The 12361-nt window shown below is 31.0% G+C and overlaps 1 protein-coding gene across 1 annotated transcript; it reads left to right on the top strand.

The window, feature by feature from the left end:
- Window positions 1-5155: 5155 nt before the first annotated feature.
- ATR1 (P450 reductase 1) lies at window positions 5156-12361 on the top strand. Its single transcript, XM_012983407.2, has 18 exons — window positions 5156-5646; window positions 6550-6609; window positions 6715-6791; window positions 6899-6956; window positions 7037-7120; window positions 7294-7330; window positions 7407-7476; window positions 7573-7767; window positions 7847-7939; window positions 8671-8896; window positions 9009-9092; window positions 9253-9404; window positions 9588-9684; window positions 10625-10774; window positions 10848-10925; window positions 11017-11139; window positions 11474-11587; window positions 11966-12361. The coding sequence occupies exons 1-18, from the start codon at window positions 5353-5355 to the stop codon at window positions 12044-12046; spliced, it is 2073 nt and encodes a 690-aa protein (XP_012838861.2). The 5' UTR covers window positions 5156-5352; the 3' UTR covers window positions 12047-12361.

The raw sequence follows: 12361 nt of genomic DNA, 5'->3' as shown, positions 1-12361 counted from the left end.
TAATAATAATAATAATAATAATAATAATAATAATAATAATAATAATAATAATAATAATAATAATAATAATAATAATAATAATAATAATAATAATAATAATAATAATTAAAAATATATAGATTTAGTGAATTACCCTAATGTCATATTTGTAATTCTATTTTATTCATGTTTTATCAAATTTTTATCTCCTTAATATTATTTTAAATATTATTTTCGAATTTTATCATATTTGTATCCCCTAAATATTATTTTAAATATTATTTTAAATATTATATTTTTTTATTTTTATCAGATTTTTGTCTCCTAAATATTATTTTTTATTTATCAAATTTCTATCTCCTAAATATTATTATAAATAATATTTTTAATTTTCTCAAATTTATATCCCCTAAATATAATTTTAAATATAATTTTCAACTTTTAGCAGATTTTAATCTCCTAAATATAATCCTAAGAAACCCTAATGTCATATTTGTAATTCTATTTTATTCATGTTTTATCAAATTATTATATCCTTAATATTATTTTAAATATTATTTTCGAATTTTATCATATTTGTATCCCCTAAATATTATTTGAAATATTATTTTAAATATTATATTTTTTTATTTTTATCAGATTTTTGTCTCCTAAATATTATTTTTTATTTATCAAATTTCTATCTCCTAAATATTATTATAAATAATATTTTTAATTTTCTCAAATTTATATCCCCTAAATATAATTTTAAATATAATTTTCAACTTTTAGCAGATTTTAATCTCCTAAATATTATTTTCGAATTTTATTAAATTTATATCTCCTAGATAATATTTTAAATATTGTTTTCGAGTTTTATCATGTTTTTATTAGTTTTTATCTCCTAAATATTATTTTCGATTTTTATCATATTTTTGTTTCCTAAATATTATTTTTGATTTTTATCAAATTTTTATCTCCTAAATTTTATTTTAAATAATATTTTTGATTTTAATCATATTGTATCACCTAAATATTATTCTAATTATTATTTTCGTATTTTATCAACTTTTATCTCATTAACATTATTTCAAATATTATTTTCGATATTCATCTAATTTTTATTTCCTAACTATTATTTTAACTTTTATTTTCGGTTTTTATCTCCTAAAATTTTTTTTTAATTTTTTATCAAATTTTTATCTCCTAAATATTATTTTAAATATTATTATCGATTTTCATCAAATTTTTATCTCCTAGATATCTTATATCTTATCTTATATATAAAAGAAAGAAACGCTAGGGTAACCCTAAGAAACCCTAATGTCATATTTGTAATTCTATTTTATTCATGTTTTATCAAATGTTTATCTCAACATTTATACGAATTTAATAATACAGACACATTAAAAAAACTATAAAAACTTAATTGTCAATCATTAAATAAATGAAGAATTTTTCTTAGATTACCCTAGCGTTTCTTTCTTTTATATAATGTCAATCATTAAATAAATGAAGAATTTTTCTTAGATTACCCTAGCGTTTCTTTCTTTTATATAATACTAGTAATTGTACCCGTGCGATGCACGGGACAACAAATTGCATTGTTTTGATGTTGTAAGAATATAAACAAACGTTTGATGTATCGTATGATCAAAATTCTTTTATAATCATTCATTAATAATTCATCAGTGGAACATTATTAAGTATACTACACACACAAAAAAAAATAAAAACTTTGCCGTTGAATAATTTTCTAAATGAATTGAATCAGCTAATACCAGTAGATTGAAAATTTGAACCAGGAAAAAAATCATCAACTATATCTTTCATGTTGAACTTAAAAGTAATTAGATTCAATAACTTAGTTAACATAATCAAAACTAAACTATCGACAACATACCATCGTAAAAGTCTTGAATGTCGACTTCCTTATATATAAAAGAAAGAAACGCTAGGGTAACCCTAAGAAACCCTAATGTCATATTTGTAATTCTATTTTATTCATGTTTTATCAAATGTTTATCTCAACATTTATACGAATTTAATAATACAGACACATTAAAAAAACTATAAAAACTTAATTGTCAATCATTAAATAAATGAAGAATTTTTCTTAGATTACCCTAGCGTTTCTTTCTTTTATATAATGTCAATCATTAAATAAATGAAGAATTTTTCTTAGATTACCCTAGCGTTTCTTTCTTTTATATAATACTAGTAATTGTACCCGTGCGATGCACGGGACAACAAATTGCATTGTTTTGATGTTGTAAGAATATAAACAAACGTTTGATGTATCGTATGATCAAAATTCTTTTATAATCATTCATTAATAATTCATCAGTGGAACATTATTAAGTATACTACACACACAAAAAAAAATAAAAACTTTGCCGTTGAATAATTTTCTAAATGAATTGAATCAGCTAATACCAGTAGATTGAAAATTTGAACCAGGAAAAAAATCATCAACTATATCTTTCATGTTGAACTTAAAAGTAATTAGATTCAATAACTTAGTTAACATAATCAAAACTAAACTATCGACAACATACCATCGTAAAAGTCTTGAATGTCGACTTCCAATAGCTTGTGGCTCCGCCCATTTTTGGTTAATTCTCTCAAATCATCCCTTTCAATAACATGTCCAATAACATATAAAATGAAATAATTGTTATACATAAAATTTGAAATCTTTGGTATAAATTAATGAAACACATAATTTAACAAAATGAAATTACCTATAAGCCATGATGGAAAAAGATGTAAACTAATTACCACACAGTCAATAGGATGAAGAAGAAGATAAGAAACAAAATCTTAAGTCGGGTTACCAAAAAAAGAAGCCTTAGGTAGGGAAGAAATAAAATTCAAATGTTGCAGACATTCTGTAAAACGATGTATCAAAATCCGCTAGGTATGAAAATCAGATTTATTTACCCTTTTCTGTAAAAATCGAAAATCAGATTATTATAAATAATATCTAGGAGATAAAAATTTGATGAAAATCGACAATAATATTTAAAATAATATTTAGGAGATAAAAATTTGATAAAGAATCAAAAAATAATATTTTGGAGATAAAAATCTGATAAAAATCGATAATCAAATTTAAAATGATAGTTAGGAGATAAAAATTTGATAAAAATCGAAAATAATATTTAAAATAATGTTAATGAGATTAAAGTTGATAAAATACGAAAATAATAATTAGAATAATATTTAGGAGATAAAATATGATTAAAATCAAAATTATTATTTAAAATAATATTTAGGAGATAAAAATCGAAATTAATATTTAGGAGACAAAAATCAGATAAAAATTGAAAATAATATTGAGGAGATAAAAAACTAATAAAAACATGATAAAACTCGAAAAAATATTTATAATATTATTTAGGAGATATAAATTTGATAAAATTCGAAAATAATATGTAGGAGAAAAAAATCTGCTAAAAGTTGAAAATTATATTTAAAATTATATTTAGGAGATATAAATTTGATAAAATTAAAAAATATTATTTATAATAATAAAAATTTTATAAAAATAAAAAAATAATATTTAGGAGACAAAAATCTGATAAAACTAAAAAATAATATTTAAAATAATATTTAGGGGATACAAATATGATAAAATTCGAAATAATATTTAAAATAATATTAAGGAGATAAAAGTTTGATAAAAATTGAAAAAAAAATTGCAAATATGACATTAGGGTTTCTTAGGGTTGCCCTAGCGTTTCTTTCTTTTATATATAAGTCCGCTAGGTATGAAAATCAGATTTATTTACCCTTTTCTGTAAAAATCGAAAATCAGATTATTATAAATAATATCTAGGAGATAAAAATTTGATGAAAATCGACAATAATATTTAAAATAATATTTAGGAGATAAAAATTTGATAAAAAATCAAAAAATAATATGTTGGAGATAAAAATCTGATAAAAATCGATAATAAAATTTAAAATGATAGTTAGGAGATAAAAATTTGATAAAAATCGAAAATAATATTTAAAATAATGTTAATGAGATTAAAGTTGATAAAATACGAAAATAATAATTAGAATAATATTTAGGAGATAAAATATGATTAAAATCAAAATTATTATTTAAAATAATATTTAGGAGATAAAAATCGAAATTAATATTTAGGAGACAAAACTCAGATAAAAATTGGAAATAATATTGAGGAAATAAAAAACTAATAAAAACATGATAAAACTCGAAAAAAATATTTATAATATTATTTAGGAGATATAAATTTGATAAAATTCGAAAATAATATGTAGGAGAAAAAAATCTGCTAAAAGTTGAAAATTATATTTAAAATTAGATTTAGGAGATATAAATTTGATAAAATTAAAAAATATTATTTATAATAATAAAAATTTGATAAAAATAAAAAAATAATATTTAGGAGACAAAAATCTGATAAAACTAAAAAATAATATTTAAAATAATATTTAAAATAATATTTAGGGGATACAAATATGATAAAATTCGAAAATAATATTTAAAATAATATTAAGGAGATAAAAGTTTGATAAAAATTGAAAAAAAAATTACAAATATGACATTAGGGTTTCTTAGGGTTGTCCTAGCGTTTCTTTCTTTTATATATAAGATATATAAAAGAAAGAAACGCTAGGGTAACCCTAAGAAACCCTAATGTCATATTTGTAATTCTATTTTATTCATGTTTTATCAAATGTTTATCTCAACATTTATACGAATTTAATAATACAGACACATTAAAAAAACTATAAAAACTTAATTGTCAATCATTAAATAAATGAAGAATTTTTCTTAGATTACCCTAGCGTTTCTTTCTTTTATATATAAGATATTTCATCATTAATGTTATGATTAGGGCATATAATCCAACAAAATAGGGTATCGGGGCATCAACAAATAGTTACGGGCCTTATTGGATTTCAGCCCATCATCAATAATCAAGTATTTGGGCCTCAACAAATAGTTACGGGCCTTATTGGATTTCTGCCCATCATCAATAATCAAGTATTTGGGCCTCAACAAATAGTTACGGGCCTTATTGGATTTCGGCCCATCATCACTTATCAAATTTTTGGGCCTCAACAAATAATTACGGGCCTAATTGGATTTCAGCCCATTATCACTAATCAAGTGTTTGGGCCTCAACAAATAGTTACGGGCCTAATTGGATTTCAGCCCACAATCAAATAATCAAGTGTGCAAAAGACCCCTCCCATTTGGTCCGGCGAGTAATCTGGAAAAGCTTGTATAGTCAAAAAGGCACTACTCACAGCGACCGGCGAGTCCACCGCCACCGCCACCACTACGGCGTAGCTTCCACCACTCCGATTCCTGTCCACGGCGACGGAGTGAGGCATAGATAACCGAATTGGTGAATGGAGTCCAGCCTGGAGTTGGTGCGATCGTCGGTGGAGCAAGTGTTGGGGGTTAAGTTGGGTGACGAGACGGCGGTGCTGGTGCTGACGACGTCTGCGGCATTGATTTTAGGCCTGCTGATATTTATATGGAAGAGATCGAGTGGTGATCTCAGCAAGGCGGCGAAGCCGGTCGTTGTCCCCAAACTGGTGACGCTTAAGGATGACGAGGAGGAAGAAGATTTGGACCCCGACAAGGTTAAGGTCGCCGTATTTTTCGGAACTCAGACTGGCACCGCTGAAGGCTTTGCCAAGGTATATCCCTATCTCTCATCAGCAAATATGCTGATTTCTGTTTATGTGAATTTTAAGGATTCCAGATTTTAGTTCTGGGAGATTGGTTAATTTAATCCCCAATTTGATTGAGGGGATGGATTGAGCTTCTGAAAAGGATGAAGACTGCTAGTTCATGCTCAATCATGTCATAACAAACTCAGTTCTCTAAATTATACCCCTTATATTTTTCCGTTATTTTCTGTGGAACCGTAATTCGAACCTCGAAGATAATGATCTCTATCTGTCAAAATGATCTGTTGATTTCTTGTTGGAGTGTTATTTATTCGGGCTACTGTTGATTTAGGACAATGCTTGTACTTCAATCGTGTTTTTATTATTTTTCTTATCACAAGTGATGAGGCGAGGTTGGGAAGTGTGTAGGAGGCATCCATGATTTTATTTTTTTTAGTTCTTTTTGTGGACAATTTGGTCTGAATGTAAGTTTGTACATATTTTTTTGACAGTAATGGCATGTTAGTCATTTTACTTGCATATAATGTAGAGATGTATTGGGAAAAAAACGGAGGTGAAAATTTTGTTAGTTACACACTCATGTTCTCCCAAGGGAAGAGAAATAGCGTACTTTGAGTGAATGCTGTTTGTTTGGGATGAGTTGAGGTGATGCTGTTGGGTCGTGAAACATTTGGCAAGAATGCTTTATATACGGTCTTGACCTTCTAATTGTCCGCTGACATAACTATAGCCTCAAAAGTTAATGGATTTTTGCTGAACTAAAAGTGAGTGCAGTGCAACCTGTAAATTTTTCTGGATATTAAGAAAGGTTATGTCCCTACGTTGAGCTGATAGTACTGTTAAAATTATTTTGTTCCATCTATGAGGCTAATCTCAATCCTTGTAACTGATATAATATGCTTTGTGTAGGCTCTAGCAGAGGAGATCAAAGCAAGATATGAGAAGGCAGTTGTTAAGGTTATCGACTTGGTATGTTTGTGTGCAGTTTTCTATTGGGAGAAGTTCTTTCCCTTTTATGTGTTATGGTTTCTGTCATTTGGATATTATCTTTCCTTTTCCCTTTCTTCTTTTTAGGACGATTATGCTGCAGATGACGATCAATATGAGGAAAAGCTCAAGAAGGAGACTCTAGCATTCTTCATGGTGGCAACGTAAGACAAACTTTTACTGGCAAATGACATCATTTTGATGTTGAAAACTTTCTTGCTCTAAATTTCTTCACTGAAACAAATACTGAATACTTGAGATGCTCGTACAGTTATGGAGATGGTGAGCCGACCGATAATGCTGCTAGATTTTATAAATGGTTCACTGAGGTTGGTTACGAGACTGTAATGATTGGTTTGTATCCCTCATAGTGGAGCTGTCTTTTGACCATGCATTGTATATGATTTAGGGGAAAGAAAGAGAACCGTGGCTTCAACAGCTTGCCTATGGAATATTTGCTTTGGGTAACCGCCAATATGAACATTTCAATAAGGTATCTTGGCGTTTTCATTCCCTTACCGGTGATAGTTGATGTTTGTGTTGATTCTTGCTAAAAACATTTTGGCAAGAGCATGTAACTAGACTTTAATGTTGTGGACCTGGTAACTTGTAAGTTTATGTAATCATTTTTTCATTAATTATCTAACGCATATCTTTCTGAAACAGATCGGGAAAGTAATTGATGACCAGCTAAGTGAACAAGGTAAAATATATTTAGTAATCTTGATTATGTGATATAAGTATGTGATTAACAGCTGTATGACTGATTTTTGTGTCAGGTGCAAAACGTCTGGTACCGGTTGGTCTTGGAGACGATGATCAATGCATCGAAGATGATTTCACTGCTTGGTATAGCTTTATGACTGTGTGTTGCCTTTATTTACTAAAGTATAGCATGGCACTAGAAGTCCTGCTATTTAACTGCGAGAATTCTTTGAACTGTAGGAGGGAGCAACTATGGCCTGAATTAGATCTAATTCTTAGGGGTGAGGATGATGCGGACTCTGTGTCTACCCCATACACAGCTGCAATTTCAGAATATAGAGTTGTAATTCATGACCGTACTTCAACACTGTATGATAATAACCACGAAAGCATTGCTAATGGGGATGCTGCGTACGATGTACACCATCCATGCAGGTATTCCATTCTCCTTATATGTGCGTGTATCTGCTCCTGATATGCTTTACTGACTGGCTCATTATTTACTTCTCTGAAGAGTCAATGTTGCGGTTAAACGAGAGCTTCACACTCCCGAATCTGACCGCTCTTGCATACACCTGGAGTTTGATTTATCTGGAACCAGTATAGTGTAAGTATTATTCGTTCTTGACATCATCTCAAATTCTAACCATCGCCCATCTCCATGTATAAACTGTACTTGTAATGAAGGCCTTAGATTTATCTTATAAGTGGTGAATAAGTTTTATTTAGATTGATTTTATAGATAAGGTTCACCCCGATATATACATATATCATGAGGATCCTGTTGATCATTATTACCTATAGAAAATTGAAGTATGAAACATGTGCACTATAATACACTGGTGGTGACAGTAGGGGACATGATTGAATCGGTTGACGTATCACTGACTACTTCAGACCATATGGTTAAAATTGTATCCTGCAGGCTGCTGCACCACTACCTCATTCCAATATTGTTTTCGTATGCACATGGCTTATTTGTTCCATGGGCTACGTCTTAGAGTTAATTATACTATTAATGATCTCACCAACGTCATTTTCACTCGCTACAAATATGATAACGGGATCAGGGTGTGAGAAATACTAAACATTTTTAATAAGATTAAAATTACACTAATGTCTAATATTCACTTTCTTTCAGATTTCCTCGACTTCTTCGATAATCATATAGTCCAAGTCTATATTGAACTTATTATCTCAATGTTTTCCTCTCATTTTGCTGACATATTTGCATCTTATTTTCTCAATGTCTTTCAATCCTCGCTTTTATTTCCATTTAACTATCTCAAGGGGAAGGCCAAATTTAGTTATCTTTTCTCTTGTGTTTTTTCTTCTCAGTTATGGAACTGGAGATCATGTGGGTGTCTTTGCTGAAAATTGTGACGAAACTGTTGAAGAAGCGGCAAAATTATTGGGCCAGCCTTTGGATTTATTATTTTCTATCCACTCTGACAAAGCTGATGGCACATTACTTGGAGGCTCATTGCCACCTCCATTTCCTGGTCCTTGCACGCTTCGGACAGCTCTCGCACGCTACGCAGATCTGTTGAGTCCTCCTAGAAAGGTGATAATGTTTTATCCTTCTAGATCAACTCTTATGTATATTTCTTCTATCATATAAGATTTGTGGAACTAAGTGGTGTCTCTCTTCCCAAAAATCTTACAAACGGTACCAGGCTGCTTTGCTTGCTTTAGCTGCTCATGCTTCTGAACCAGTTGAAGCTGAGAAGCTTAAACTCTTGTCATCGCCTCAGGGAAAGGTGAACTAACTTTTTCTTCACTTTGTCACTTTTGCTTTCTGCTTTGTGATAGTTTTTCCTGTTTTGTATTGTATGGTTATGAGTTGTGGAATTTGTAGATTGTATCCTGTTGGTTTTATTTAAGCCTCTAACCAATCTCTAAATGTATTCTGTCTCTTAGGATGAGTATTCTCAATGGGTTGTGGGCAGTCAGAGAAGTCTTCTTGAGGTTATGGCTGAGTTTCCTTCCTCAAAACCACCACTTGGTGTATTTTTTGCAGCTGTGGCTCCACGCCTGCAGGCTCGTTACTATTCTATTTCGTCATCTCCGAGGTGAGTTTTGTCTTGGTAAATGAATTAGTCATTCTATCCAGAGCAAAATGGACTTGGCAAAATAATGAACTACGGACTTAACAAATGAAGAGTTTGAAAAAGTTGTTCGTATGGACAGTTAAGCACATAACTTATCATCATTTTGATCTTTGAGGAATTGATTAGCTTCTTTATCTGGTACAGGTTCGCTCCAAGTCGTGTACATGTGACCTGTGCAGTAGTTAATGGTCCGAGTCCCACTGGCCGAATTCATAAAGGAGTGTGTTCAACCTGGATGAAGGTATGAACTGAAAATTGATTACGTGGGCTGGGAAAGAAGTATATGTTTTCGTGTCTTAATTCTGTCAATGCATTTAGATCCACCTCCCCTAGATCGTAGAAATATATATGCCCAGGTCTTGGTCATCCGTCCATCTCTATGATTACGGAAGATAAGATAGGTCCTTACTTCCCTTTGGATCAACTCTAGCAATTCGCTACTAAGAATCCTGCTCGGTAAGAACAATATGAATTCATTAAATCACCCAAGCGATGATAAGTGATAGTCGTTGCTTTGTACTTGAAGGAGTTCGCTTCCTCTGAACGGAGCTGAGCTATATTCATATATAGTGAACAAGTCCTAAAGTGTGCTACTCGAGGATTCCCTTTCCTTACAGATGAAGAACGATTTCCTATAATCATTCAAAAAGGCGCTAACTCATTTGCGTACGTTGTAAGACAAGTTAAGGGCTCGGCAAAAAGAAGTAGGAACGAAGCGAACATAAGGAGACGGATTGGGTGAGCTAGGCCAGTGAGGAGGTTTAGAGTCAGGAATGGTTGGACTAAAAGCGGTTGATCCAATCCCAACTATAGCAAATGGAGAGAAAGAAAACTAGGCCGCTATAGCAGACCAATAAGAAGCCTTTCTATGTCATTCCTGATCCTCGTAGCATTACTAATCATCTAAGGGGGGACACTGTAGCATCATCTATGCAGATGTCTAAATTTTTTACAAAGACATACTGTACTATAAATCTTTGGTTTTTGCTGTTATTTGGAGATTATATCTCTTTCTGCGCATTTAAAATAAATAAAAAATCAAGGAAAAATGTCAGTGCTCTGTGGGGTTCTTATAATTCAATAAGAAAACGTGCCTACATTTATATCGCTGCCAATAAAAGAAAAGTCTGATTATGAATTCAAACTTTAACATTAGAAACCTTTATATGAAATATGACCAGAATGCAACTCCCTTGGAGACACACACTGATTGTAGCTGGGCTCCTATCTTTATCAGACCGTCTAATTTCAAATTGCCTGATGATGCGTCTACTCCAATTATAATGGTCGGACCTGGAACTGGTTTGGCACCTTTTAGAGGATTTCTACAGGTACCACGATGAGTTGAATTTGTGATACTCTTTGAATGAAAGGAAAAACTTTTACACTGAATGTCCTTTACAGGAAAGATCGGCTCTGAAAAGGGAAGGTGCTGAACTTGGACCTGCTATACTGTTTTTTGGTTGTAGGAATCGTCGAATGGTAAGAATAGTTATCACATCAAGTAGTCATACCAATTAGAAATCTGAGGGTTCGTAACCAACCTCCTTTGTGTCTTGATCTTCTGTCTTAGGATTTTATTTATGAAAATGAGCTAAACGATTTTGTGGATCAAGGAGTAATATCAGAGCTGATTGTTGCCTTTTCAAGGGAAGGGTCGCAGAAGGATTATGTTCAGCATAAAATGATGGAAAAGGTGAGCAACTGATTAGTTTGTAATTCATTTGGTTATTCGATGTTTACGTGTTAATCACCACTATACATATATCAGTTAAAAAGTTAATATTTCATTTCCTATCGACTACTTCTACACTTAAAAACAAGCATATAAATGCGATATCATTTTCATTCCATTCCTCAACTTGTTTTATTCCCACCTTATTCCATATTTCCATTCCTTCATACCGTGCCGTTAGAAGTAATCGTAAAGAATAGAGGCAATTATGATGATGCCTCCACATTCGACTGTATAATTTAATTTTATTTTACCACCTGAAAATATGAAGTCACTAAAAATTTTCACTTAACAGGCTGCCCAAGTATGGAGTTTGATTTCCGAGGGGGGATATCTCTATGTGTGTGGAGATGCTAAGGGGATGGCCAGAGATGTTCATCGCAGCTTGCACACCATTGTCCAAACGCAGGTACAAGCACACACAGCATTCTATTAGGACTATCAATACTATAGTTTCTTCACATTTCGAGCTCGAGCTCAATTTATTTTTGCATTATATATTTTTTTATTTGAATATATTATTTATGTATGTAATAAATAAAAAAAATAAAAAATGAAAAGAAGTAATGAGCTCACAAGCCATTCAAATTTATTACTTCAATGTGGAAAGTCAATCTTAAATAAAGTATTCCATAGTACATATACCACAGTTAGAGAGATGCAAGTCTTATAGTTTTGTTGCCGAGCGCAAGAGCTTGGTTGAATAAAATTACTGGATTATTTCCAGAAAATTAACCAGTTCACGAGCTTAATAAAGCACTTTTGTATTTGATCTTATGACCACCAGGAAAATGTAGATTCATCGAAGGCAGAGGCCACTGTGAAGAAACTCCAGATGGATGGTCGATACCTAAGGGATGTGTGGTGATTGTTTCAGGTCAGTAAGATGGTCTCGGTTTCGGTGTTTCTGAAGCTTTGTGTACCAACGCTAGTTGCTCTATTTTATTAGAGGACACATTTTCCTTCCCTTTTTTAACTTCATTAAAATATGTTATATAGAAAATCTTTTGCTAGTTAGGAACAAGATATTCAATGGAAACAAAGTGGTTATAGGTCATATATTAAACGATTTTGTATATTTTTACTTGTATACATGAAGTGAAGATACAAGGACCTGATCTTTTCGATTATTTATTATTGCTTCGAGGATGGTATAATTTTCTATATACGAATTTTCCTCTTT

The sequence above is a fragment of the Erythranthe guttata genome, chromosome 14 (genome assembly GCF_056151865.1).
Source record: "Erythranthe guttata isolate IM_541 chromosome 14, IM_541, whole genome shotgun sequence".
In the NCBI taxonomy this organism is placed as follows: domain Eukaryota; kingdom Viridiplantae; phylum Streptophyta; class Magnoliopsida; order Lamiales; family Phrymaceae; genus Erythranthe; species Erythranthe guttata.
Note: the sequence above shows the minus strand (reverse complement) of the source record. Positions and strands in the feature narration are given on the sequence as shown.